Source organism: Bos mutus, chromosome 18 (assembly GCF_027580195.1).
Source record: "Bos mutus isolate GX-2022 chromosome 18, NWIPB_WYAK_1.1, whole genome shotgun sequence".
Taxonomy (NCBI): Eukaryota; Metazoa; Chordata; class Mammalia; order Artiodactyla; family Bovidae; genus Bos; species Bos mutus.
Window position 1 is genome coordinate 23,482 of NC_091634.1, and position 27,811 is coordinate 51,292.

The window sequence follows — 27,811 nt, forward strand, 5'->3', positions numbered from 1 at the left end:
TAGGTGTAGGTTCCTCTCTTGCCGGCAGAGGGCTGAGGGCAGGGCTCAGGCGATGCGTGTAGACGGGTGGGATTTAGCGGGCAGAGGAGGTGCCTTCTGGGCCTGAGAACCAGCCCCGAAACAGGGGGTTACCAGAGACTGCACACGCCCAGCTAGAGGGGTTCAGCGAGGGCTGGCCGGCCCCACGCGCCAGCCTCTGGCCTGAGCGGCACGCCACTGTCCCCATCGCAGCGGCCTCCGTGCGCTCCTCCCTGGGGGTGGACACTGACCTCAAGAGCCCCAAGCCTGGTCTTTCCGATGAGGCCGGCGGCTTTGGGCTCCCCGGGCCGCGCATCCCTAGAAGATGAGGGGCCCGTCACGGTGAAGCTGGAGGACTCTGAGGAGGACGAACCCGCTGCCTGGGATCTGGGCCCAGAGGCGGCAAGGCAACGCTTCCGGCGCTTCCGCTATGAGGAGGCCGCGGGGCCTGGCCAGGCGCTGGCCCAGCTCCGGGAGCTCTGCCGCCAGTGGCTGCGGCCCGAGGCGCACTCCAAGGAGCAGATGCTGGAGCTGCTGGTGCTGGAGCAGTTCCTGGGCGTGCTGCCCCCCGAGATCCAGGCCCGCGTGCGGGGACAACAGCCAGGCAGCCCTGAGGAGGCCGCGGCCCTGGTGGAGGGCTTCCGCCGGGAGCCAGGAGGGCCCCGCAGATGGGTGAGTCAGCCAGAGGCCTGGGGTCTCTGCCTCATCCTGGGGGCGCCCTGCTCAGCAGGACGCTAGTCCCCCACGGTCTGGAAGGGGTCACCTATAGCAGAGCCTGTGCCAGGGCAGCCGCGGTTCCGACTCTAGCCCTCCATCAGCTGGAGTCAGGACTCATGGTGTGAGGGCGGGGTGGGCGATGTCGGCAGAGGAGAGCAACTGTAGGGCGTCCCTGCCCTCCTTGTCAGTCCCTGGGGACCGTGGGTCCTCAGAGGCCGAGTCAGGACCCCTGGGATCCCGAGAGGGTGGAGGCCAGGGAGCTCCCTTCCTGAGCTCCTGATGGGGGGCACCTACCCAGGTCACGGTCCAGGTGCAAGGTCAGGAGGTGCTCTCGGAGAGGACGGAGCCCCCCGACTTCCAGGCCCTCCCTCAGCCCATACCTGAGACTCCAGAACCTGGGCTGGAGATGCTCCCTGGGGCTACGGAGCAGTCAACACTGGGCCTGCGGGTGAAAGAAGAGTCCGAGGTTACCGAGGAGCCAGGTAAGGGCAGGCGGTGTGCCTCTGTTTCAGCGGCCCCCACATCCCGCCCAGCCAGTGGTGGCCATTCTCCCCTGTGGGCCAAGCCTGCCACAGCTGTGGTTCCTTCCATGTCCTCAGTCAGCATGGCGCTGGCTCCTGGGGTTTCCGTGTGTAGGAGACAGGAGTCCTCTCCCCGAGGACATCTGCAACAGTGGGGGCATTAGCCAACTGCTGCAGACCAGACAGCAGACCGTTGCGTGGGGGGGGGCCCCTAAGTGCTGGGGGGTGCCCTTCTCTCCTCCACCTCCCAGGCAGGTGCCAGACGCCCCCACACCGCGTTCCTGTGTGACCCCGAGAGCCCCCTGCCACGCCAGCTCCAGGTCCCACCCCACTGGATCCCAGCACCAGGCACAGCACTGAGGAGGGCGGCGGGGTGGAGTGCCCTGGAGCTTCCTGATCCCACCCTCCTTCTCCAGAGCCACTGCATCCTCGGCCTCTAAGCAGCCTGCAGGGGACCCCTTTCACTCTGCTCTCCGACCAGGCCCGGGTGAGTCCCTGCTCTGGGAGCCTCAGAAGGTGGGGCTGGGTGGGTCCCTCCTGGCTGGGCCTGGTCACACAGACCAGCAGTGACCGCTGTGGTTTCAGGACTGTGTCGTGGTGCTGGACCAGGCCTCCCCCCATAGTGAGCCTGGGCCTGAGGTTTCCTCCTGGAGGCAGCACCGTGGGGCCCTGTGGCAGGAGGAAGCTGGGGGCATCTTCTCCCCAGGTGAGTAACACAGGGCCCCCTTTCCTCCAGCGCCACCTACGCGCCCGCATTGCCTGGGCGGCCCCTGCAGTGTTCAGCCTGCTTCAACATCTGCCCTTCAAAGCCAGGCCCTCCATTAACCTCCCAGCCCCGTAAACCCTCCTGAGAGGAGGACTCATGTTCCTCACCTCCTCTCCCAGCCATCCTCGATGGCCCCCAGCTTCCAGGCCTTAGTCCCACCAACTGGACAGCAGGTCAGCAGGGTGGACAGACAGGAGGGACCTTCACACCTTCACACAGGTGGGGACTGGGCGGGACAATGCAGTGTCCCACCCAACCGCCCAGGTTCTCAAGCCAGACGCCTTGTGCGGTCCACCTCGGTCACATGCCTGCAATGGCCCACCATCGTCCAGGCCCCATCTCATCTTCATCACCATTCCCTGGGCCCCTCCACTTCTGGGTTTACTCCCATGTTCTGGTGGACATTCCTGTGAACTCTGGAGCGGGAGGTAAAGTTCTGAGAGGTGTTACATATCTAAAACACATTCGTCTAACACTCCCTGTTACACTGAATTTTGGCTGAGTGAAGAGTTCTTTTTATTGACTCAGTCTCCAAACATTTTTTTCTTAACTGCTGTAAAACTGGGTCAAAACATTTTTTATCATCACTGTTGGTGAGCCTCTTTAACTTTAAATTCAATTTCTCAATTGTGGGAAGCTGGCCTGAATTGTTTCTTTGAGTTCCTTCCCCTGCATTGTTCTATTCTCTTTCTAGAATGCCCGTTACTCGGTTACTGGACTCTAGGGCAAATGCTCCAGTGTTCTGTTCTCTGCAACTTCCCATCCCTTTCTTTCTGCTCTACCTTTCAGAAAATTTCTTCATATATCCTCCAGATTCTCCTTTTGAGATTTTCACATCTGCTAGTACAGTTTCAGTTCCCACCAGTGTCTTCTTTCCCTGAATACTTATTTAAGCCACTTTCTGTTCTTACAGTTGTAACATCTTTCCTTATTTCTCTGAGGATAATAATTTGTTGTTGTTCAATCGCTAAGTTGTGTCTGACTCTTCTCAACCCCATGGACTGCAGAACCCCAGGCTTTCCTGTCCTTCACTATCTCCAGGAGTTTTCACAAATTCATGTCCATTCAGTCAGTGATGCCATCCAACCATCTCATCCTCTGTCCTCCCCTTCTCTTCCCACCTTCCGTCTTTCCCAGCATCGGGGTCTTTTCCAGTGAGTCAGTTCTTCACATCAGGTGGCCAAAGTATTGGAACTTCAGTTTCAGCATCAGTCCTTCCAATGAATATTCAGGACCGATTTCCTTTAGGATGGACTGGTTTGATCTCCTTGCAGTCCCAGGGACTCGCCAAGAGTCTTCTCCAACACCACAGTTCAAAAGCATCAATTGTTCAGTGCTCAGCCTTCTTTACATTCCAACTCTCACATCCATACATGACTACTGGAAAAACCATAGCTTTGACTATATGGACCTTTGTCAGCAAAGTGGTTATCTCTGCTTTTTAATACGCTGCCTAGGTTGGTCATAACTTTCCTTCCAAGGAGCAAGTGTCTGTTAATTTCACAGCTGCAGTCACCATCCACGGTGATTTTGGAGCCCAACAAATGATGACTTGTCTTCAAGCTTTCTCCCAGTGTGCTCTCTGATGTCTCTGGCAGGTGAGAGAGGGCGGCTGGGAGAGATGAAGAGTTTGCTCCCCACAGAGACCCACTTCTTGGGAGACATGAGTGGGTGGGTGGAGCAACCATGGATGCCACTGAAGAAGTCATAGGGCACCCTGGCTGGGCTGCGTGGAAGCAGGCGCCCTTGCTGTGAGGGTCTTCAGTTCTTCGCTCTGAGTGTCCTAAGAAGGCATGTCTAGCCTCTTGCCTGCATCCTGGCTGGGAGACAGGTTGGCATCTCAGTCCCCTGGGTGGCTTCACTTACCCCTCGACTTCCTCAGTGTTGGTGCACACCCTCAACCCAGCCTTTTGCCAGGATGGGAGAAGAGATCCAGAAATCAGAGCTACTGCAGTGCCCACCCACATCCTCCATTTCCTCAGAATTGTGTGCAGAGAGGGCCCAGTGCTGTTCCCTGAGGTAGCCCAGCTTCAGCTTGAGTCAGCTTCCCCCGCCCGCCTGGTGTCCCTGCCCCTTTACCTGCATGGCCAGAGGGACCTGTTCCTTCCAAACCCTGAACTTTTCCAGCCTTTGAGATCAAACAGGTTGATTTCTTTCCATTTTCCCCACTGCTGCACAGTTACTGTTTGCTCGGTCTGCCATCCAGAGTAGAAATATCAGGGGTTGCTTTATTTCCTTTCCTCTTCATCTTTGTGGATTTTATACCTTGAAGAAAACCAAACAAAACCTTTATGGTGGTTTTTACTGCTGTTTCACAATGAAACCAATTTAAACAGATACTATTATTACCCAGAAGTCCCCATTTGCTGTTTTTATCAATAAAGGGCCCAAACTCATTCTTTCTTCATGGATGCTGACCCATCCTTTGAAAACCTGGACATACCTGATGTTATTTCTGGACTTGTTAGCTAGCTTGGTTTCCTGAGGTGCAAGTGCTCTCGCTGGTTGCACTGCGAAGAGCCTGCCCTTCACGGCTCGGGGACCTCCTCGTCTGTCCCTACACTAAGCATCATCCTGGGTGACAGGCTGCCACAGAGTCCATCATGACTCTAAACTGGAAGACTCACCTGGGCCCCCAGCCATTCAGTGGAGATCCCTCTGCAGGCTCACACACCAAAGGTGTGTGGGTGGACTGGGCTCACCCAGGCCAAGTCCTCAACGCCCTGCTTCACGGCAGAACCTGGCCTCGGCCACCTGGTCTTTACAGCCTTAGTACTTGCAAGCACAGTGCACAAGCTCTGGACAGTCCTTTCTTACTTTGGAGCTGCCCCAGGTATTTTTAAGGTTCTTCTCTTATGCTCTGTCAGTGCTGCATACTGAAGCTGAGAGGAGGTCTGGCAGCCACCCCTTCCGCTGTCCCAGCTTTCAGCTAGTGCCCTGCCTCTCTCAGCACAGTGCAGTCTCTGCTCTCTCCAGCCACACTGGCGCCTCTGCCTACGGCTCCTCGGCGGGTCTTTTCTCTGCAGCCCTGGTCTTTCCTTGGGCTGCACTCGCCCACAGACAACCACAGCCCCCGCTTCAAATACCGGTTCCCTCAGCCACCGTGGGCTCCACACCACAGGGTGTCCTGGCTGCTCCCTTTGCCCTCCACGGAACGTCTGTGCAGCCAGTGTTTTCATCAGGAGAACATTCTGAATAGGTAGCATTCATGTTAGAAAATTCAGAAGGCCCGAGGGCCTATACAGCAGAGCACCCCTCCCCTGCCTGAGTCACACGGTCCTGCACCCCAACAGCCAGCAGCACTGGTCTTTTGTGTGGACTTACAGAAAGATTCTGTGTGCAGGAAAGCAAATACAAATGTGGATGCATACTCATTTGCCGTCTTTAAAACACACGTCGAAGCTTAATTGTCACCCTGTTCCCCGCCTGACATTTTTCATGCATCTTCCCACTTGAACACACAGCAGCAAGCGCCCTCCTCTTTGGACAGCTCCCCACGACACACCTGTTTACCCATCCAGGCTCCCACTAACACTCTTGAGTTACTTTTTAGTGAGAACTGAGAACCCTCCTATAACAGTCATTTCACACAGGGAGGAACACAACTGGTGGAGAAGTACTTAGAAGTGGAATGGTTGGATTAGCCTACGGGAAATTTATCGTTTGATGTACTTGGCGACGCCAGCTTCTATCTGTGCTCACCAGCAATGCACACAGACACTTGGGTTCTGGAGTAAGATGTGGAACGGCAGATGAGTATGGCCCTAATGTGCAGTTTTCTTATGGGGGGAACTAAGCATGTTTTAGGGAATTTAAGCAACAGTGACATTTCCTTTCCTTTTCTAGTCTTCTGCCCACAATCTTTCCTGTTCACTGATTGCTGCTCTTATTTTGGTTAATTAGACCCTTGACTCTGGAGGGTTTCTCAGTTTGTCATTCATCTTTTGACTCTTCAGGGTTTTTGCTGAGCACAAATGATTTCCTTTGATGCAGTATAATTTATCTGCGTTTTCCATGGCAACTTAAAGATTTTCTGTCATCTCTGAAGCCCCTGCTCCTCTCTCTCTCCCTGATGTAACTCCCTCCTCCTCTGTGCCGGGCTCATATCTCCTCCCTCCTCCAGCATCTAAGGATGGAGTGCTCACAGCCTGGCTGGAACCTGCTCCTTTGAGCCAGACGCCCAGCCCTGTCCAATCGCAGGCAGGCCCAGGGCCCCGTGTGCCCTGTAAATGCCACGGCACTACATCCACATTTCCCTGCAGATGGGGCCAGACTCTCCAGTGGCTGCACAAGGTCTCAGTGGTGCCTCAGGAGCCGCGCGGTCATCACAGGCCTGGCACAGCAGACAAAAGTCCTGGTGCCTGCATTTCCCGCCTGTTCGCTCCACTTCCAGCCTCCCTCAAACCCACCCACTTCTCTGCATCTGTGGGAACCAACATCACCCACCTGCCCAGTGCAAGGGCCACTTTTGCACTACAGCCCTTCCAGAAAGGCGGTTTTGCAAACTTAAGCCACACATGAAAAGCCCATCGCCCGTTTTTAGTCTTCCACCTGTCTGTCCCATCCTTACCGCCTTCGGAAGCTTGCTCAGAAAGAACCCCTGCCCCTGCCCAGATGACTTCTGTCTGCCTCCTTGGGCAGTTTTAGGTCGCTCCATTTCACACCCTTTCCCCAGGGCTGGAGAGTCTCTGGGCACCAGCGGGTTCTCTGTCATGAATGAGTGGATCCCCTTGTGCCATGCAGGGTTTACACTCCAGATGGACAACGTCTCTGTGGACCCTGACATCATGAGTCCCCACGTCCACCTGCCCTGGGACCTCGGCGAGGCCAGCCTCACAGGCCGAGTCGAGTCAGCCTCCAGCGAAGGTGGCTTTTCACAAGCGCTAGTGCCCTCCAGCGACCTGGGAGGTGAGCCGGACCCCACGGAGGATACCTGCCAGGGCCTGAGCCACGGGCTGGGCGCGGCGAGCTGGCGTGCCCCCAGGGGTCGCAGCCGGGCTCGGGGGCGCCCCAGCACAGGGGCCGGAGCTGAGCGAGGGGGCCGCTGTGACGTGTGCGGGAAGGTGTTCAGCCAGCGCAGCAACCTGCTGCGGCACCAGAAGATCCATACCGGGGAGCGGCCCTTCGTGTGCGGCGAGTGCGGCCGCAGCTTCAGCCGCAGCTCACACCTGCTGCGCCACCAGCTCACGCACACAGAGGAGCGACCCTTCGTGTGCGCCGACTGCGGCCAGGGCTTCGTCCGCAGCGGGCGCCTGGAAGAGCACCGGCGCGTGCACACAGGCGAGCAGCCCTTCCGCTGCGCCGAGTGCGGCCAGAGCTTCCGCCAGCGCTCCAACCTGCTACAGCACCAGCGCATCCACGGCGACCCGCCGGGCCCCAGCGCCGCGCCCCCCGCCCCTCCCGGCGCGCCCGAGCCCCCCGGCCCCTTCCCGTGCAGCGAGTGCCGCCAGAGCTTCGCGCGGCGCGCCGTGCTGTTGGAGCACCAGGCGGTGCACACGGGCGACAAGTGCTTCGGCTGCGCCGAGTGCGGGGAGCGCTTCGGCCGCCGAACGGTGCTGCTGCAGCACCGGCGCGTGCACAGCGGCGAGCGGCCCTTCCGGTGCGCCGAGTGCGGCCAGAGCTTCCGCCAGCGTTCCAACCTCACGCAGCACCGGCGTATCCACACGGGCGAGCGGCCCTTCACCTGCGCAGAGTGCGGCAAGGCCTTCCGCCAGCGGCCCACGCTCACGCAGCACCTGCGCGTGCACACGGGCGAGACGCCCTTCGCCTGCCCCGAGTGCGGCCAGCGCTTCAGCCAGCGCCTGAAGCTCACGCGCCACCAGCGGACGCACACGGGCGAGAAGCCCTACCGCTGCCACGAGTGCGGCCTGGGCTTCACGCAGGTCTCCCGGCTCACCGAGCACCAGCGCATCCACACGGGCGAGCGGCCCTTCGCCTGCCCCGAGTGCGGCCAGCGCTTCCGGCAGCACGCCAACCTCACGCAGCACCGGCGCATCCACACGGGCGAGCGGCCGTACGCCTGCCCTGAGTGCGGCAAGGCCTTCCGCCAGCGGCCCACGCTCACACAGCACCTGCGCACCCACCGGCGCGAGAAGCCCTTCGCCTGCCAGGACTGCGGCCGCCGCTTCCACCAGAGCACCAAGCTCATTCAGCACCAGCGCGTGCACAGTGCAGAGTAGCCGAAGCAGGCGACCCCACCATTATCCACAGTTGGGGGGCGGGGTGTGTGTGGAACACCTACCTCATGGGGTTGCATGAGATCATGTGGGTACAAGCCAGCTCTCTTAGGGGCCGGCTCCCAGTAGGTGCTCAATAAACAATGCACAGAATCTCCTTCTGGGTCTGCACCCACTCAGTGTCTGCCTACCTGCCTGGACCCCTCTCAGCCCTCACTACAGGTCTACTACCTTCTCTGTAACCACGTGGCTCCTGCAAGACCCAGGGCTCCCGGCAGATGTGGCCCCTAGCAGGGCCTGCCCACGTCTGCAGGACGTCCCCTCACAGCGTGGCTCCTGTACTATTTGCTTTCGACCCACCACTCTGCCCGCCAAGTCAACGACCAGGAGAGAACCCCGGAGGGCACAGCCCTGCCAACCAGCCAAGATCATTGGGTGCTAAAGCATCAAATGGGTGCCCATTCGGCCACCGCCAGCCTGAGTTTATGTGTTTATAAAACCGAGGAGGCCATATCTTAGCTGTAAAAGCTGTAAGGTTTTAAGTGGGAATCTAGTCTTAGGAGACTTTCCTCTGTTCCCGCAGACTCCACCTGGTCTGAGAACCAAAGCTGGCAGCAAGGCCAGGCCAGTTCCCCAGCCCTCCAGGTGCTGTCGTAGGCTGTTCTCTTCCCTCCCTGGCCCCAGGCACAACCCCTAAGTACCCCCCAACTGGAAGGTCTCTATCATGTGTGTTTGGTAACTAGTCACAGGACACACCAGCTACTGACATACAGGTGGACAGACATTGGCAGCTCCAAGTCAGAGTTCTGCAGACTTTAGGGCAGGACCTCTGGACCCCTCCCTCCTTTTCCTGTGCCACTGCTGCTTTTGCCCTGTCCTCCCCTTCCATCCTACCGCTGGGGCCTTAACACAGCCCCCAACTCCTCCAATGAATGGCGGAAGTACCAGAGACCGTGGGTGAAAGGCAGTTCCAAAAAGGGGATCTTCATGCAGCAGGGTCTGGCTTGGGACTTAAACCTCACCCTAGGCTGGTGTCAGCCTGATCTTGGTCTAGAGGTCTCGAGGGTTCTAGGAACAGCCCTTCCAGAAGCGCACCTGCAATTTCACCTGCCACTTGAGTCACCCCAGTCCCTACAAGACTTGGGCCCTGGTATCAGGAAAAGACAAGCAGCCTGGGCCAGAGGCTTCCTATCAATATGGGAGAGAAGGCCTGCTCCAAGCCTCAGCCCCCCTCCTCCCCAACTCTACCCCTCTCCTTCCCCCTCCCTGCTAGTCTTGCCCCAGCCACAACCAGAGCCATTCTTGGCATCTACTACATCCGGCAAGGTCAGCCACTCCCCCAGGCAGGGGCACTCCTGTGTGGCATGATCAGGACTGAATGGGGTGGGGGGGGGGGTGGGGGGGGGTGTCCCTGGGCCCTTTGACAGCACTCAGTTCTCTGCTCACAAAGGGTTCTGAGTAACCTGGTGTGGGACATGTAGAATCAGAGGGAAGAGGAAGACAGGGAGGGGCTGAAGAATCAGATCAGGGAAGACACACAAATGAACACAAGTAGCCAGTAGCTAGTGGTCTCAGGTTGGAGTGTCCCAGGAACTTTATAAAATCCTGTAATGTGGGTTTTTTTTTTTTTTTACGACTTGTGTGACTTATAATCTGAAACAAAGAAAACTCATCTTTGGTCATCTTTGTGTTCATCATGAAATCTGTGCAAATACAACTACATAAAAACATGAAATTCCACACAGGAAAAATTACAACAAACGTGAAAAGCACAGAGACATCCGGATGGGACCTCACACCCAAATCCTTGAGAAGTCCAGGGATCCACCTCCCAAAACAGCCCTCTGGGAAGACGTCAACGTGAACAGCTATGTGAGGGCCACCCATGAAAGGTCATTTCTGCAGCTGACAAGGAACACCTCTGCAATCCAGTCACACGGCTACAGGTCAAGACCCAAGTGTTACCGCGCAATCAAGACTGAGGGCTTGGACAGAATGACCATTTGGCCAGAGCCATAGAAGAACCCAGGAGAGGAATACACAAGCACTGGTCATCTAAGAAAGTTACAACAGTGCCTAGCCAACCTGTCCCCAGACTGTCTGTATCCGAGTTCATACTGTCCACTCCCAAGCCCAGCTGGCTGCCCCATGCCACATCTATCTAGTTACTCTCATCAGCACCCCAGCCTCCCAAATTTATCCACTGTCTCCACCCATCAGCACTGCTCTGATTCCAACCATCCACCTCTAGCCTGGAGGCCCACAGCACTCAGCCTCCCTGCCCTGCCCACCCCTGCTCCCTCATTCCCTGGACAGACCCTTTCTTCCCAGCGTCAGGACCAGAGGCTAGGCTAACAATTGTAGGTGCACTTTCACCCTCACAACCCACTCACCAGGTTCTGCCCGGTCCTCTGCCTGGTCCCTCCACAGCACTGGCCCCAGCTTCCCTCAGGGCCTTTGCACGTATTAAGGCCTGTGCTGCCTACCAACAGGTGGCAGGACCAAGGGCCACAAGCACCTGTACCACCCAAACCACCTGTGCCTTTTTGCCACTTGAGTGAGCACGAAGGTGACAAGCTTAGCTGCACCACCTCCAACCCAGCTGCCTGCCTCACTTAGGCCATCCCCTCCTCCTTGGTCCAGACACTATGGCCCCCTTTGCTTAGCATTTTGTTTCATGATCAAGTCTTACTCACTGCACGGTGGGGAAGCCACAAGATCAAAGATCACACGAGTCTAGCTGTGGACTGTTACCTCTCCAGGGAATCAATACTCTATCCCGAGATGGGACCTTAGCTGAAGGGTCTCAGCAACTGGCCTGAGGGTGGACACATGAACCAGGCTGGCCAATAAAAACCATCCCTGAGACTTTGGTTGGAAACTGTAGGTTGGTCATCAACCCTCACGTCCTGTACAAAAATAATCACCAAGAGTACAGCGGATGAGAACAGAAAGAGAAAAACTGAGTTTGGAAGAGGCCTCCGCGTCCCAGGACCAGTCATGCCTGAAGCCTGAGAACACTAGGATGGTTGCAATCTCATCCGCCCCAATCCTGAGGTTTTCTGCAGCTTCCGATCGCTCAGCCTCACCCCAGCACCTCTCCAGCACACAGCTCTCAAGGAAATCAACAAAGCCGGCAGTGTGGGGCGAGGACGACCAGAGGGTTGAAGGGGGGGCTTCTGGAATGGCGGAAAGAGAATGCAAGCGGGAGAAAAAGCGAACGGCTGCACAGCCACGACTGGGATCTGACCACGGAGCCTAAGGACGCCAAGGGTACCCGGGAGGAGGCTGGGGTCGGCAGGGACGCCAAACCACGGCCCGAAAAGGTGGAGGTTACTTTCTGGGGTGAGGATCGGGCCGGGGTAGCCAAGAGGAGGCCATGGGCTGAGCCTGCCCACCACTAGCGCGGGCCCAACTGGGCCGCCGGACTACTCCCAATGTGCTCCAGAAGACTGCGGCACGCCGCCTCAGCGACGGGATGGGTCGTGCGGCAGGAGCCTCATTCGGACGCGGGAAGGCTGAGGGGCAGAGCCCCGGCCGCCCCGCGGGCCCGGACCCCCGCCCCGACCAGCCCTTGTGGCGCCGCTCACCGCCTGACGGTGTCCTTGGTGACAGCTTGAAGTCGCAGAGCCGCTCCGCACCGCCTGCTCCCGCCTTCCGACGCACGCTGAGCTGCGATTGGAGGGGAGGCTGGCTCCGCCCACCTCGCGTACGCAGACGGCGGAAGGCCGGGGGTCGCCTGCGGGGGAACTCTAGACCCTCGCAGAGGGCTGCCCCCAAGTGTGTGAGCCCGTGAAAACCTCCAGTGTTATACTACCCTGTTATATTACTCAATACACGTTTTATTTGTTAGTTTACCTCAACCAAACTCTCTGCGAGCGGGTTCTCTGGGCCTGAGATGGGACACCGAAGGTTCTGAGTCACGCACTCTAGGACTGGCTCCTGGCTCTGACCCTAACCCTGCCTCGGTCTGTGGCCCCTTGGAGACAAGCCCCTTGTTTGGCCCGCCTACACCGCCGTCCGCACGACTGCGAATGAGCATAGCGGCCCGCAAGTGACGCGGCCTGCATCTGCCCCACTTAAATATGGCGGTGACACCGCCACCCCCCACCCCCCCCTTCCTGGACTCGCGGGCGTCCCCGGAAGTGACCGGCCCGGCCTGCACGAACGGAAATACCCGAACCAAGCCGAAGGAGCCCGATCCCCAAGTCCCAGCCCGGAGCAACGTGGGGCGGTGGCGGCGGCTGCGCAAGCGCATAGCGCAGGCCGGGCGGGAAGAGCCGAAGCAGGCAGGCGACGGAAATAGCCGAAGCGGTGGGGCGCCCGAGGCCGTTGCGGACCTCCGCGCCGAAGCCGCTGCTGCCACGGAAGCCGGCCCTCCTATCTAGTACACGGCCACCGCAGCCCCCGCCTCCCCGTTCCGCCTCGAGCCGCAGCGCCCTCGCGAAGAGAGAGAGTGACCAGGCTCAGGGACACGGCCTGAGGACCCCGAGTCCGCAGCCGAGCCTGAGGACGCCGGAGCGGACGGCCGGGAGGAGGGAGCGGCGGGTGGGGGCGGGGCCGAGTGAGCCCGAGAACAGCCGAGCGGGCCCGAACGCCGCCGAGCGGGCCCGAGGCGCCGGGCCAGGCCAGAGCCGACTACGGGAGCCGACGCGGGCCGCGCGGTGGGCGCGGAGCAGCGCGGCAGGCCCGGCGGGCGGCGGCAGCAGCCAAAGAGGCCGCGGCGGCGGGTCCGAGTGGCGGAGGCGGCGCGGGCGGCGGCGGGGGGCCGGGTGGCCGGGGTCCCGGGCCCCGCAGCGGCGGCAGCGGCGGCGGCGGCAGGATGATCAAGCTGTTCTCGCTGAAGCAGCAGAAGAAGGAGGAGGAGTCGGCGGGCGGCACCAAGGGCAGCAGCAAGAAGGCGTCGGCGGCGCAGCTGCGGATCCAGAAGGGTAAGGGGAGTCGGGGGATGGGAGTGGAGGTCGGAGGTCAGAGCCTGGCTCGGGGTGATACGGGAGTCAGGTGTGGAGTAATGCGGCTGCCAGGGGTCAAAGGTGTCAGAAACGGGGAGGCCGCGGATGTGGGGATCGGAGACCAGGGCCTGGGGGCCGAGGGGCCGGGGGTGGGGTTACAATATAGTCACCAAAGTGGTCGGAGGTAGGGGGACCGAGCAGGGGGCACTGAGCGTATTCGGAAAGCTAGGCGTCTGATACTAGGGACCGAGAATCTGAGGGTGGCAGCGGAAGGGGGAGACGGGAACCTGGGCGACAGGAAGAGGAGATATGGACAGTGGGGCCGAGGATTGACGATCGGGGTGGGAGATTTAATGTATTAACGCTAGAGTCACTGGGAATCAGAGTCAGGCCTGATGAAGTGGGTTCTGGGGCCTGGATGTCGTGGGTCTGGGGCAGTCACATGTCAGTTTGGGGTGACAGGAGGAGGGAGGGATACTGGGTGCCGGGGATTATAGAGACAGGAGTAGGGTTGGGTTCAGACCACCCTGCTAGAGATGCTGGAAATCTTAGGCTCAGAATAGTATAGGGTAGGAGGCTTGGGAACTCACAGATCTGGAGGTCAGATGGGAGGATCCTGAGTTTAGGATGACAAGCAGAGAGGAGTGTATGGACAGTGGGGGCCAGGGATTGGGGGTGGTGGTGATTTAGGGTGAGGAAGGGGAATAAGATCCTTGCATCTGGGCAGACAAGTAGAGACTCCTCTAGAAAGCGGAGGTCATGGTCAGGATGCTGTGTTTGGGGTAGTCAGAGTCTCTTGGGGGGCACATAGGAGTGGGAACATGTATGACTGTGGATTCAGAAGAGTTGGAGCTTACCCTGGGCCAGGAGTTCAAGCATGTCTGCAATGTTCCATAGATACGGAAGAGTCTATCTGGAGACGCGAAGCAGGAGGAGCAGGGAGAGGGTGGGGGATGTGGCCCACTGCCCAGGACAGAACCGGGGTCCTGGGAGAGGCTGTGGAGGCTCTGCTGGCACCTGCTCTGAGCACCCCCTCTCTCTCCCTTTCCCGGCCTGTTTCCCTTTTCTGCTGTGAAAACCCAGACATAAACGAGCTGAATCTGCCCAAGACGTGTGACATCAGTTTCTCAGATCCAGACGACCTCCTCAACTTCAAGCTGGTTATCTGTCCTGATGAGGTGAGGGCACGCTTAACTGGATTCTCAGGCACGGCAGGTGACACCACCTCAAGTTGGCTGGTTAACCTGCCAGGCCTTGCAGAGTGGGGTTCTGACTCCTCTCCTCTTCCTTCACAGGGCTTCTACAAGAGCGGGAAGTTTGTGTTCAGTTTTAAGGTGAGTCTCAGGTGGGCAGGGGTGGCTCCCTGGGCTGAGGAAGCAACAGCTGAGGCCCCAGCCAGGCACTGCTGTGCACCTATCCACCTGCCCTCTCTTCTCCTGGAGCCAGGTGGGCCAGGGTTACCCGCATGACCCCCCCAAGGTGAAGTGTGAGACGATGGTTTATCACCCCAACATTGACCTCGAGGGCAACGTCTGCCTCAACATCCTCAGGTGAGGGCGCTGGCCCTCCACTACGCTGCCCAGCCCTGCCTGCCAGGCCCCCTTCGTGACCTTGCACTATACCAGTCTCTTTCCCTTCGCTCCTCCTTGTGGTCTGTGTGTCCCTGTCTCGTCAGCTCTGCATTTTCTTCCTCATGGCTTGACCTTGGCTTTCTGGCCTGTGCTTCTCTGCACCCTCCCGCTAGCATTTCCCGACTGTGCTGTCCCATGCCCTGGGCCTGACCTGTCTGGTCCCAGCAGGGCCTGTGGTGGCTGCCCGCTCACCAGCCCCTATCATGATGCTCTCTGCCCACAGAGAGGACTGGAAGCCAGTCCTTACGATAAACTCCATAATTTATGGCTTGCAGTATCTCTTCTTGGTGAGTAGGGGTCGGGGTGGGAGGGCAGCTGGGGAAGGTTGGCCCTCTGCCTTCTGGGCTTGTTGATCTCCCGCCCCCCCGCCCCCCCATACCGGCCACAGGAGCCCAACCCTGAAGACCCACTGAACAAGGAAGCCGCCGAGGTCCTGCAGAACAACCGGAGGCTGTTTGAGCAGAATGTCCAGCGCTCCATGCGGGGTGGCTATATCGGCTCCACTTACTTCGAGCGCTGCCTGAAATAGGGCTGGCGCATACCCACCCCTGCCAGGGCCACCAGCCCCGGCGTCCCCTGCAGATATTTATTGGGGGCCACAGGTGGGGGGACATGGGGCGGCCGGTGGGGGAATCCCATGCCCTGGCCGGCCACCCCTCCCTGCTACCCGCTCCTAGTTTTTTTTTTTTTAAACCACCATGTGATTAAGGTCGGCGCTGCCTCCCCCGACCCGCTCAGCGATGGGAAATGAATTGGCTTGTGTAGCCCCCCGCTGGGTGCTGTCCAGCCCCACCCCTTCCTCTGAGCTCTGGGGTGGGTGGCCATGGGGATTTGGGTGGCTGGGGACCCGGCACCCCACCCCCTCCACCACTGGAGGTCCCACCAGGCTATTAAAGGGGAATGTTACTGCATGGCTTCCGCCTCTTCCTTTTGTGGGGTGGGAGGGGCAGATGATGGCCGCCAGAGCTCCTGCAGCAAGAGTGGTGGGAGTTGTGTGCTCACCGGTGGTATGAGGGGACTCCCCCCTCGGGCAGGGTGAGATGAATCCCACTCTGCGACAAGGGAGGGGCAGGATCCAGTGACCACTGGCTTCCCGGCCAGTGAGCCGGCACAGGGTCTAAGTCCGCACTGTCTGCTGTTCTGCCCTCCTGCCGGAGGAGGAAAACTGCCTGGTGCCACTGGGTACCTGAGGTTCGGAAACATCAGCGCGAGTTCTGGGTCCCTCGGATGAGCAGGGCTCTACAGTGGGTGACGTGGTGGGGTGCAGGACCACCGGGTGGCTGGAAGGAAGGCGCCCGAAAGGGCACCAAGCCCACGGGGCCAAGAGGGGACAGGGCTCCGCTCCCTTAAGCTGGACTTGAACCCGCGGAATGCCAAGCTTGCGGCAGCGAGACGGAGCTGCGGCGCATGCGCTTGTGGCCGGCACGTTCCGCGGCGCGTGCGCACGCGCGTTCTTGTCCCCGCCCAGTATTCCGGGCGCCGGCGGGGCGTGTGACGTCAGGTGGTTTAATCCGGAAACGGCGGTGACGGCCGAGGCGACAGAACCGAGGGGCTGTCGTTGGTGGGCGCTCCAGGGCTCTGAACGAGAGAAGCGTGACCCGGAAACGGAAGCGAGTCCCCATCCCAACTCCGGTGAGTCGCCCCTACTGGGGTGCGGGCCCTGGGTGGGCGCGTGGGCGGCGGCGTTCGAGGGCCTCGCCCCTCCCTGTGACCCTCCCTTATCCTCTGGGTCCCCATGCTGTTTTGCCTTCGGTGCTCAAGGCCCCGAAAGGCCCCCAAGAGTTTACTGGGTGGACAAGGCACCCCATCACCTAAAATCCCGCCCTCTGTACAGGGGTCCCCAACATCCCCCAGCCTTATTCTCCGCACCCAGATTCCCTCAGCATTTAAGCCCTCCGCCCTAAACTGAATGCCATCCACGCGCTGTCAGCTTCGGAGCCCCCACATCGACCCTGTCTGTAGCACTTGCGGCCTCCAGCTTCTCATGTTAGGGACCCTGTCAACTGGCCTTCCTTGGCGCTCCGGGTTCTGAGCCCCCTCTCCCCGCGCCCGTCCCCCTGCTGTATGTGTGGAACATGGTTATCTCCAGCCTAGGTCCATTGGACATTCTAGGGTCTCATCCTAGAGTCAGGAGGAGATTGCAGCCCAGGACCTCTGTAGGGGCACTGTGGGGTAAGAGGAGCTGGGGTGGCTGTGGCTCCCCAAGTTCCAGGCTCCACTCTTTCGCCTTTCCGTTCATTCGTTTTCTCCCGGATCACCCTTTTCCGTTTTGTGAGTCCTCGTCTGTCCCCGCCCATACACAATGTGACCCCAGCTGTGCCTCACACCACCCTGCAGCCAGGTTTCACGCTAGCCCCAGGCTTACTGGTAGGCTCCTGCTGCCATGGACCTGTTGTTTGGGCGGCGCAAGACGCCAGAGGAGCTGCTGCGGCAGAACCAGCGCGCCCTGAACCGGGCCATGCGAGAGCTGGACCGTGAGCGACAGAAGCTCGAGACCCAGGAGAAGAAAATCATCGCGGACATCAAGAAAATGGCCAAGCAGGGCCAGATGGTAAGCTTGATTGGGAACAAGCTGGGACTCTAGGCCAGGTGCCGTCACTTGGTCAGACCCTGGAGCTGCAGCAAAACAGGACGTGTGTTCTAGGGAAATGGAATGAAGGGTTCGGGTGGGGCTTTCCTTAGTTTCAGAGTCCAAAACTGCTGCCTCTGTGGAGTTGATATTAGAGCCTTGAGTAATTAAGAGAGCGACCCTGCGAAAAGCAAGTGTCAAGTGTGTCAGAACAGCACATGTTCGGTGAGGGAGTGATAGGGAAACTCAAAAGAGTGGTCCATGCCAGACCACTTAGAATCTTGGTTAACAGTGGGAGCTGAGGGCTGAGTTAGAAGTAGTTACTTCAATAGATGTGGTCTGGGATCCACTTGCCCTGAGGGCCCAACTAGGAAGAGATGGCTGAGTTTTGGCCTGAGCAGCTTGTTTGAGGAGGTGCCATTTCCTGGGATGGGCAAAGCAAGGAGGAGCTTTGGGGAGGAAGTCACAGCTGAGGTTGGATACATTTGTATGTAAATCAGGATTTGGTTCTTGCCTGTGAGGTGGAGGGGGAGATCTTTGGCCAGGATTGAAATTCAGGAATGGGTGTTGACTAGACATGGAAGAAAAAAGATTCCTGAAGGGTGGGCCCTGCTTTTCTTCTGGATTCATGGACAAGAGAGATGAGAAGCCTACAGAGGAATCTGTGCAGCGGTGACTTGAGACACATGGGGGTAGAGGGGAGCAGTGAGCACTGGGGCAGGTCCCCAGGAGCCCCTGAACGCCTCAGTGGGCACACCCCCAGGTCTCCCTTCCTGGCCTCTGTCCCCTCCTCAGGACGCGGTCCGGATCATGGCGAAAGACCTGGTGCGCACCAGGCGGTACGTCCGAAAGTTTGTGTTGATGCGGGCCAACATCCAGGCTGTGTCCCTCAAGATCCAGACACTCAAGTCTAACAACTCAATGGCACAAGCCATGAAGGGCGTCACCAAAGCCATGGGCACCATGAACAGACAGGTTCGCCTCTCCCCATCCCCACTCCCCGCTGCTGACATTGGGCCCAGACTCACCCTCCTCCCACTTTCAGCTGAAGTTGCCCCAGATCCAGAAGATCATGATGGAGTTTGAGCGGCAGGCAGAGATCATGGACATGAAGGAGGAGATGATGAACGACGCCATCGATGACGCCATGGGGGACGAGGACGATGAAGAGGAGAGGTTCAGAGACGGCTGGCAGGAGGGTGGGGAGGGATGCCTGGCTCTGCCCGATTCTCACGAGCATTCTCTCCTTATCTAGTGATGCTGTTGTAGCCCAGGTCCTGGACGAACTGGGGTTGAGCCTGACAGATGAGCTGTCAAGTGAGTGTTTACACCTTGGGCCGTGTTAACCCTGTGACCCAGCCACCACCTCCCTCTCCCTGCATTATTCCCTTCTGCATGGGCGCTCTTCCTAACCCCCACTCTTTGCAGACCTCCCTTCCACCGGAGGCTCCCTCAGCGTGGCTGCCGGTGGAAAGAAAGCAGAGGCTACAGCCTCTGCCCTGGTGGACGCAGACGCAGACCTGGAGGAGAGGCTCAAGAACCTTCGAAGGGACTGACTGCCCGTGCTGCCCCAGGGAGCCAGTGGATGGCCTAGCGTTTTCATTGTACCTTCTGTAATAAAAGAGGTTGGACACTAGTTCTGGGCCTGTGCGACTGGCCTGACGTGAGCAAGGCTGGGTTAGGAAGTCATTCAGGAGGCTTGGTAATGTGCCAGTCACTCAGGGTGTGGGATAGAGGGCTGGAATGGTTTCACCTGGGCAAGCCTACCAGGTCCTCAGGAGGTGACGGTGAGCTGCGAACACTGGCCCAGCACCCCTCCCGCCTCAGCCTCAAGGCTAGCACTCCCAAAGATGGTAGGTCCCCCCAGATCTCTTGCCTATACCCCAGGGATACAGTACCCAACTTTATTAGCCCAGTGGAAGTCTCAGCCCACCCAGCTCGCTGTGATACCCCATCTGGTTATAAGAAATGTTCTGCCCCAGTCCAGGGTGCAGCATGCACCTGGGGATTCCCCTGCCTGCCCACCATGTAACCCTCCCCAGACACCAGGTGGCTAAAGACACGTGCCCCGCCCCCGCCAAGGTGTTTGGCACGAGGGCTTCAGTGAGGGACTGATGGCAGGCAGACAGCAGGCCCAGGACCACTGTCCCCACCAACCAAGACCTGACTAATTGGTGAAGTTTTTATTAAATCCACAGAAGTAAAAACCATATCGTGAGGGACTGGGGTATGGGCCACCAAGGAGCGGGAGCCAGGCCACTGGAGAGAAGACAAAGGAGAGGGGAGGAGTGACAGGACAAAGAACAGAGCCAGGCTGGGCTGGCTCAGGGGCTGCCCAGCCTCAGGGGCCCTCACCAGGGCCAGTAGAGAGGTCCTGGGCACTCAGGCCAGCACCAGGCAGGCTCAGCGGCGGGGGCTCCACCAGCACAGCGGAGAACTTGGTGTCCCCGAAGGCCTCATTCATGCGGGTCTCAAAGAAGCGCTGTAGGCCAATGATGGACTGCACGTCGGCCTTGTCCTGCCAGGCAGATTACAATGGATGGGTCCTAGCTCTGCCCCCCAGCCTCCCCTCCTCCAACTCACCCCCATCCCCACAGGCTCACCTCCGTCAGCTTGTTGAACTGCTTGAACATGCGGCCCACATCCTGGGCAAACTCCTGGGGGGAGCTGTAGGGGGGTGACAGCTTCTCCTGGAGGCGGGCTCGGATAAGGGTCAAGTCCAGGGTGTCACCAGGCTGATCCTGCAGGCAGAGGCCACAGGCTGAAGGTGAGGCCGAAGAGCCCCTGGACCTCCCACCCTCCCAAGCCCCAGAACTCACTGGGGAGAAGGTGGAGTCAGTAGCCAGCTGGTGCAGAGGCCGGCAGGGCTCGTGGCAAAAGAGGGCCAGCAGGACGCGCTCACACTTCTGCAGACGACACAGACGTCAGAGTCAAAGGGGAGTTGGGGGCTGCAGGAAAACCCAGCATATGGGTGCCCCCCCCTCACCTGCTGGTTGGCTGGTGAGAGCTTGGCCACCACTCCGGTACTATCCCCCCCATCCAGGTTCAGGCTGCCATCCTCCTCCTTCAGGTCAGGCAGCACGTGGCAAAGAGAGCAGCTCCACTCCTCCCTGGAGGAAACAGAGAGGTGAGGGGCTGCACAGGACCTGGCCCAGCCCTCCACCCTGCAGACATCACAGCCTCGCACCCTGGCACATCCTGCAGGGCAGGCAGGTGGCAGTCCAGGTGGAAGCAGAATTCGCACTGGTTGCACATGACCAGGTCACCTGGCTTCTGGCAGACACGGCAGATGGTGGCACTGTCATCCAGGGAACCTGGGCCACCAGCTGGGACTGAGGTGCCCTCTGGAGCCACCACCTCCAGACCTGAGCTGGTGCTGCCACTGGGTGAAGCCAGGCGGGGACCCTCCGCACCAGGGCCCTCCCCCAGGGCCATCAACACAGGTTTGGTCTCCGGGCCCTCGGTGGCAGCTGGTGGAGCTCCAATGGCAGCCTCTGTTTCTTCCTCCTGCGAGGAGGCGAGGGGTGGTTTAGTGGAATGCTAGCTGGGACAGCAGACCTCCACTCTCCAGCCACAGTAGCTTGAAGCAGGCTCACCTTGACAATGGCCATTCCAGGCAGGGGAGGGGCCCCAGGGACCCCCGAGGGCGCAGTCCCAGGCTGGCCAGCAGCTGCGGCGGCAGCACCTCGCTCGATGACGATGAGGTTGTAATCCTCAGTGGTGTTGCCTGGGAAGACCTTAAAGACTGGTGGCTGGCTGTCAGCCGTGAGATCCAAGTCCAGGCGTTCGAGGCTCACCCGAGGCACCTTGCGCATGAGGCCACTCACCTCGCCGTCACCTGAGCGGGGTCTGTGGGTGTGGCTTGGCGTTGAGCACCCCTGTCCCCATGACCACCCTGTCCCTACATGCACCAAAGGACAATCACACTCACCGCTTCACCCCTGACACATGGGGCTCAGCACTCGAGTAAGGGTCATCTGCTCAGGACACAGAAAAAGACAGGTTGGATGAACCTAGAACATTGGATTTCTCCCACCTACCGGGCAGAAACCACTCACCTGATCCGAAGCCGTAGCCTTCCTGCACCTCCATAGGCTGTAGGAAAAGCAAGACAACCTCACCAGGCCGGCCCCCAGCGGGCCTCAGGCCCCTCTCCTCCCCCATGGCCCCCTCCCCTACTCACCTGGCTGCTGCCAGAGCCCTGCTTGCCCAAAGGCCCCGGAGCCCGAGGAGGGGCCATTGGTGCTGGGCCCGTGGAGTTGGTTCCAGGACGCTCTGCAACAATCTTGCCTGCAGCAAGGAGGTAAAACAGCTTAAGGCGCAGTTCCTGGGAGAGCAAGCTTCAGTGAGAGCCAGACAAACACCCACCAAAGGCCTCTGCACTCTTGGTCCAGGCGTTGAGGTCCCACTGAAATTTCATCTCGCCGTGGGGCTCCACGGGGTCCACGATCATCTTAAGGGCCCGGTGCAGCTGGAAGTAGATCTGGGGGAGGGCGGTACATGAGCAGAGGCAGAGAACAGCATTCCAGGGCCTTGGGAGGTGCTGACCCAGAACCCACCACCTGGGTGCCCACCAGCACACACCAGCTTCTTGGAGAGCAGCAGAGCCGTGTTGTTATCACTCTCCAGAGCCCAAGAGGCAAAGCGTAAGATGTGTTCCTGGTGCTTCTGGATCTTGGTCATGGTCCAGTGCTGCCGTTCCAGGCGCTCCTGCTGCCCCTCTGTTACCTTCTGCAGGTTGAGAGCAGGAGAGGTCAGGGAGGAAACGGCACTAGAACCTCTCCCCCCACCCAAGGATGGCATCAGCGGCCAGCAGAGGGAGCCAAACCCCCAGGACGCCGCTACCAGAGCTAGGGCGAGCTGTCAGCAGACAAGCACCACACAGGAAGTACCTGGGCGTCGTTGACCAGCACACGGCCCCGCTTGTTCAGTTCCTTCATTATCTGCAGGATGGCCATCTTAACGTCCACTTGCACGCGCTTCTGTACGTCGGACACCTGGCGGATCCTGGGGGGTGGAGGGTGAGATCAGGGCCAGTCAGGCAGGTGCTCACCCCAGGACCTCCCCCATCACTCTGGCCTCCACTTACGAGCTGCGAACCTCCTTGGTGTTCTTCTGCAGTGTTGCATGCTTGTCCCCGAGGCGCTTCACCAATGAGGCCAGGAGCTTGCGCTGGTTTCTCACTGCATCCTCCAGGAACTGGTACCTGAGGACAGACAGAGGTGGGCCCGGGCGCCCAGCATGGGAATGGGCAGCACCCACCCACCATGCCTCAGGACTCACTGGTGGTCTTTGTGGGCGTTGAGCTGGCAATCCCGGCAGGTGAGGGTGTCGCAGCTCTCGCAGAACAGCACAAGGGGCTCGTGCTTGTGCACATTGCAATACACAGTGCGCTCACCGTCCCTCGACTTGGCCGGCCCTGAGGAATGGGGTCTATGAAGCAGGAGCTGGTCCTCACCACCTCAACTCAAGGAGCAGACAGACCGGGGCCTCACATCATGTCTGTCCTGCAGCCCTGGCTTAGCTGCTAAAAAACGCAGAGGGCCTACAGCAGTGGACAGGGAAGGGCCCAAATCCTTGCTCTGAACACCCTCTGCCCTAATCTTGACCAAGAGATCCGCACTCCCGCTCTTTCAGCTTCTGGGAATGACAACTTAAAAGTGTAAGGACGATGGCCTCTGACGACCACCCCACTGCTGCCTCCACTGAAAACTCCTCCAAGCAGACACTCAAGAGAGCTTCTCCGCCTCTGCAGCCCCCACTGCTGGGCTCCCTTTCTCCTCCATTCAAAAGACTCTGCCACAGGGGAGGGGACTCTGGCAACCATGGCATCCGGACACACGCAAGAGTTTTCTGGCTCAGACAGAAACCAAACGAGGACCTAAAGACATGTCAGGTACCTTTTCCTCCTGAGCCACGCCTGGAGACCTCTTCTCTCTTCTCTGGTAAAAGGAGACCACACCATCTTAACAACCCACAAGGAGCCTCGCAAAGCCTTCTCAGGCTGGACAAAGTTGATGTCAGACCAGGACCCTCTGAGAGGGGTCAGGCCTCCCACACAGGGAAAAGGGTCTGAAAGTGCTCAAAGCAACAGCCCCCAAAGACTAATACACCACAGTGACCCCCACCGCTTCCCAGAATCTGCTGCCATTAGATAACTGCTTGGGAACAGCCAGCCCCTTCCTCCCCAATCAAGTCTCAATGCTACACTGACCCAGCCTGAGACATAAAAACATCAAAATACAGATAAGGCAAATCTCAGTGCCCCCAATTCAGAGCCCTCCTGCACCCTGATCTTTGCTTAGAACCCAGGATCCCCTTGGAGACCCCTGCCCTTCCCTCCTGGCTCCTCATGACTCACAGCAACGACCTCCATCTGGATTTTCCCATCAAAACTGTCCTCTGGGCTGCAAGAGCCACAGCATGACTACCAAAACACCATTCACGGGCAGTTCTGGATAAAAAACCAAGCCCAAGCCCCTCTCCGAAGAACAGCCACCACGTTCACAGAAAAGTCTGAAGAAAGATATCTAGTTAAGACTTTGAAACATCTGCGATCTAACAATAAGAACATTTACAGCACTCACTGGTCAGTGCCAGTCTGAGGACACTCATGGCTTATGAGGACACAAGGCCCAAAGACCTCACTTTTCCTACGGAGCCTTAAACCACATTCCAGGGAATCTCAGGCCTAGGAGATCCCTCACACCATTCCCCAACAGCCTGCATTTCCCTATCGGTACATGTGATCCCTCCACCTCTGGAGGAATATCCCCTGCCTGGGGATTCCCTGAAGTGCTTCCTCAAAGCCTTGATACACCCTCTACTGCAGCATGAGATCCCCTGTGCACTCCACACATTTCCTGCCTGTGGCTTTTCCCCTTCTATCCGGAGGGGCAGAGGCAGCCTCCCCCTTTTTGAATTCCGCCCTCAGGCCTTTCACTTGGTACCCCCTCAGAAATTCCCTGACACTCCACTGCCATCTGCAACCAGCATCAAAAGCAGCTGGACAAACATATAGGGGAAGAATCAAGGCAGCCCCCTCCGTGTTGCATACCAGTGGAGCGCACGGTGTGGTCCTTGGTGTACTTCACCCGCTGGTGCGCCTCCACACACGTCTCACAGAGCGGCTCAGAGCACTCCACACAATAACTGGTGGCTGGGGCATTATCCTCACAGCTAGTGCAGCACTGCTGAGCAAAGGCAGAGTCAGAGGAGACAGCACCACCAGACACATCTGCATTCAGACCCAGAAAATACAACCTGGTAAGATGATGCCTTTACTTAGCCTAAACAACCTGCTAAAGCCGTAGTAAAGCCTGGAGCTAGTACTATGCTCTGCGCTGCAGATTCCTACCCACGTCCAGAGGCCTTCCAGGGATTGCTTGGGCAACACATACCTGATTAGCATCCTGGGAATCCGTGGCGGCCTTACCGCCACAGTCTCGCATGAAATAATTCTCCACGATATCTTTGGAGAAACATTGCTGCTTACATACTGGACAGTCCACCACTGTGAAGAACAGAGGAAAACAAGATCACCGCATTTTCACATCCAGAGTGCGATACCATCCTCCACAGGGACCAACTTCCACCCCATGCTAGGCCAACCCTCCGCTCCGGGAGAAGCAATCAAACCCTTCCTTGGCCTAACTTGAAACAGTCGCCCCATCCGAATACGAGACCCACAGCCCGCACCCGTTTTGGCCACTGTCCGGTCCCGACCCTCTCACCCAGATGACCCCTGCCATTGTGACGCTGGGGACCGACCCCCAATACCCGAGCCACCTCCGAACCTTGGCTGCAGGGCGGGGGAGGGGCCGCCCCTGGTCCGACCTCACTCACCAGAACCGTCGCCCGCTGCACCTCCATCCCCCGAGCTGTTGGCGGCTGCAGGCGCCGGGGGTCCGAGGCAGGCGCTGCAGGCCGAGTGCAGGCAAGGTAGCAGGCGCGGCTCCCTCTCCGGCCGCAGGCGCTCCCGACACACGCCGCAGTGCTCCAACAGTTCCAGCGCCTCGCCGCCGCCCCCCGCGGGTGACGACGCCGAGGCGGATGCCGCCGCCGAGCCCGACGCGGAGCCCGCGGCCGAGGAGGCGGCGGCGCGCTTCTCGGCGCCCGCCGAGCCCTCACTCGGGCCGGGGCTGCCGGAGGCGGCCGCCGCCGCCGCCGAGGCCGCCGCAGCCGAAGCCGCCATTCACACGCCGCCGGGGGCGCCCAAGGAGGGAGGAGGGGCGCGGGGCCCGCCACGCAGGCGCAGACGCGTTCGCAGCCAACGGCTGGGCCGCTGCAGCCGCGAGGCCTAGCGCCGCCAGGCAAAGCCTGGGGCGCCGCCCGCTGCGCGCGGGGCGCTACCGAGGCTCACCCGGCCGCTGCCCGCTCTCCCGCCGCCGCCGCCGCCGCCTGCGCCGCCGCCTCAGCGGCTGCTCAGATCAGCGCCACACGGCACGCGCACAACCGCTCGCCCGCGCGCCCGCTCGCAGAAAGAGCCACTGTCGGGGGGCGGGACAGAAATAACTGGCGCCGACGCCGTCGCGCACGCGCGTTGAGCACCTCGAGCCGGGAGGCGGGGCCGGAGCGCGCGAGGCCGCTAGTACGCACGCGCAGCCCCGGGCCCCTCCCAGCCCCGCCACCACCCCTCGCACCGCCTCTCCTGAGGCAGGGGCCGGGCAACTGTGTCTCCACCGCCTAAGCCTGACCCGTGGGCCGGGCGCGTGCCCGCTACTGTAGTGCCCGCTTCAGGCTGCTTGCTGCGCAGGCGCGCACGTGGTCGGCCCCCGCCTGGGTCCCCGCCTCTCGGGCGGTCGGGAGAGGTCGCCAGCAGCTACGTCACCAGGCGCTCTCAGGAGGGGGCGGGGTCGAGACCTAGCGGAGATGCTGGCCCGGGCGGAGGGGCCAAGCGTCCCCACCCCGTGGCCGGGCCGCTTACTGGCGTTCTAACCTTTTTATTGTTTAACGTGAGAAACACTGAAACCTAAGTCAGCTAGCTCCCAAGGGGCTCAGAGCAGCGAAACTGAAATTCCGCCTGGCCCCCAAGGCCCCTGGCCACCTTTTAGCCAGCCAGCCACTGCGCTGGCTTTGACACTCTTCGGGTGGGCGGACTGAAGAGGGGAGCGGAGTCTGTGGGGAGGTCCATCCGAGGATGGAGGCAGGATCTGTAGGGCGGGTAAGCCTGCCTCAGCCGGGAGCAGGATCTGCGTGGGAGGCGGGTATGCCTGTCTGAGGAAGCAGTGTCTGGGAGAGTTCTGTCAGGTGGGGGAAGCTAGGCCTGGAGGAGGAATCTTAGTTGAGACAAACATGGTCTTTCTGTGAGAATCCTGTCAGAAGCGGAGTCTGGGCGGAGAATCCTGTGGGTGGGGCGGAATCTGTGGGGGAAGAAGGGCCCTGTCGGCCCGCGCGGGCAAGGGAGCAGGGACTGCGGCTGGAGCTGGGGGAGGAGGGGTCCTGAGAGGAAAGCAAGGTCGTCGGGAGGGCATCTGTCTGGAGTCACCGGGCAGAGAAAACCAGAGGCACGGGCGCCCTGGAGCTGTGCGTGGGGTGGGCCTCCGTCCCTGCGCGGGGCTCCCGGCCCTGCGGCCTCCAGTCCGGCAGGAGGCTCGGTGGCTACTCTGCGAGGACTCAGAGAACCTAAAGGGCCGTCACGTCCGGCGTCCAGACCCGACTCTGCCTGGCGCGGGCTCCACCGATCCCCAAAAAGCTCCAGGGAAGCGGGGCGCGGCCTCCCCAAACCGACTCCCCAGGAGCCCGCACGCGGAGGCGGTGCTCGAGATGCCTCCGGCGCGGCCCGGCCGCCGGGATCTTTGGCCCCCGCAGAGCCTGGGGGCCGCGGGGCTTTGTCTCGACGCCGGCCTTTGTTTCGGCTCGGGCGCGGCCCCCAATCCCGGCCCCGCCCGCCGCAGCGCCCGCCCCTCCCCCGCCGCGGGCCTTGCCCTCCCCCGCGGCCTGGGCCTAGACCCCGCTTCCCTCCTAGGAAGAGGGAGAAGGAAAGTTGGTGGCTGGCCGTGAGCTGCCTGAGGCGCGGAATCCTTTAGTAATTATTTGCTGAGCACTTTCCATGACCCCAATCCAGCACTCTGTGCTGGGCCCCAAAATCACCGGGTTGCGTGGGGTAGGGATGAGCCATACCTATCCTGGCCCAACAGTCAAAATACGTAGGTGATGGTCAAGAGTGTGGGACTCAGGGCTGGCCCTAACAGTTAGGGGAAGAACAGTTCAGTCACTCAGTCGTGTCCGACTCGTTGGACCCCATGAAACGCAGCATGTCAGGCCTCCCTGTCCATCACCAACTCCCGCAGTTCACCCAAACTCATGTCCATTGAGTCGGTGATGCCATCCAACCATCTCATCCTCTGTGGTCGCCTTCTTCTCCTGCCTTCAATCTTTCCCAGCATCAGGGTCTTTTCAAATGAGTCAGCTCTTCTCATCAGGTGGCCAAAGTATTGGAGTCTCAGCTTCAACATCAGT

At 59.8% G+C, this 27,811-nt stretch overlaps 4 protein-coding genes across 5 annotated transcripts; 3 read left to right on the forward strand and 1 right to left on the reverse strand.

The window, feature by feature from the left end:
• The first annotated feature begins 297 nt into the window (after positions 1–297).
• On the forward strand, positions 298–8,373 carry MZF1 (myeloid zinc finger 1). Its single transcript, XM_070386899.1, has 5 exons — positions 298–690; positions 1,034–1,217; positions 1,673–1,743; positions 1,842–1,962; positions 6,766–8,373. Exons 1-5 carry the CDS (start codon positions 298–300, stop codon positions 8,199–8,201), a joined length of 2,205 nt encoding a protein of 734 aa, XP_070243000.1. The 3' UTR covers positions 8,202–8,373.
• Positions 8,374–12,877: 4,504 nt separating this feature from the next.
• On the forward strand, positions 12,878–15,692 carry UBE2M (ubiquitin conjugating enzyme E2 M). The gene is made up of 6 exons (XM_014480337.2): positions 12,878–13,129; positions 14,234–14,328; positions 14,446–14,484; positions 14,597–14,700; positions 15,005–15,068; positions 15,170–15,692. Exons 1-6 carry the CDS (start codon positions 13,021–13,023, stop codon positions 15,308–15,310), a joined length of 552 nt encoding a protein of 183 aa, XP_014335823.2. The 5' UTR covers positions 12,878–13,020; the 3' UTR covers positions 15,311–15,692.
• Positions 15,693–16,254: 562 nt separating this feature from the next.
• CHMP2A (charged multivesicular body protein 2A) lies at positions 16,255–18,986 on the forward strand. 2 transcript variants are annotated; one of them, XM_014480342.2, is made up of 7 exons: positions 16,286–16,413; positions 16,894–16,953; positions 17,119–17,332; positions 18,146–18,325; positions 18,396–18,526; positions 18,606–18,667; positions 18,779–18,986. In XM_014480342.2, the coding sequence occupies exons 3-7, from the start codon at positions 17,165–17,167 to the stop codon at positions 18,904–18,906; spliced, it is 669 nt and encodes a 222-aa protein (XP_014335828.1). In that variant the 5' UTR covers positions 16,286–16,413; positions 16,894–16,953; positions 17,119–17,164; the 3' UTR covers positions 18,907–18,986. The 2 variants fall into 2 exon arrangements, with proteins under 2 accessions (XP_005902481.1, XP_014335828.1); XM_005902419.3 differs by lacking the exon at positions 16,894–16,953 and having other exon boundaries at positions 16,255–16,413.
• A 532-nt stretch (positions 18,987–19,518) lies between these two features.
• TRIM28 (tripartite motif containing 28) lies at positions 19,519–25,842 on the reverse strand. The gene is made up of 17 exons (XM_014480338.2): positions 25,196–25,842; positions 24,751–24,863; positions 24,408–24,540; positions 22,634–22,769; positions 22,440–22,556; positions 22,243–22,357; positions 21,935–22,081; positions 21,719–21,833; positions 21,534–21,640; positions 21,409–21,445; positions 21,282–21,327; positions 20,947–21,199; positions 20,538–20,857; positions 20,337–20,460; positions 20,170–20,256; positions 19,954–20,091; positions 19,519–19,868 (listed from the first exon to the last, which is right to left on the reverse strand). Exons 1-17 carry the CDS (start codon positions 25,542–25,544, stop codon positions 19,692–19,694), a joined length of 2,514 nt encoding a protein of 837 aa, XP_014335824.2. The 5' UTR covers positions 25,545–25,842; the 3' UTR covers positions 19,519–19,691.
• Between the last annotated feature and the right edge of the window lie 1,969 nt (positions 25,843–27,811).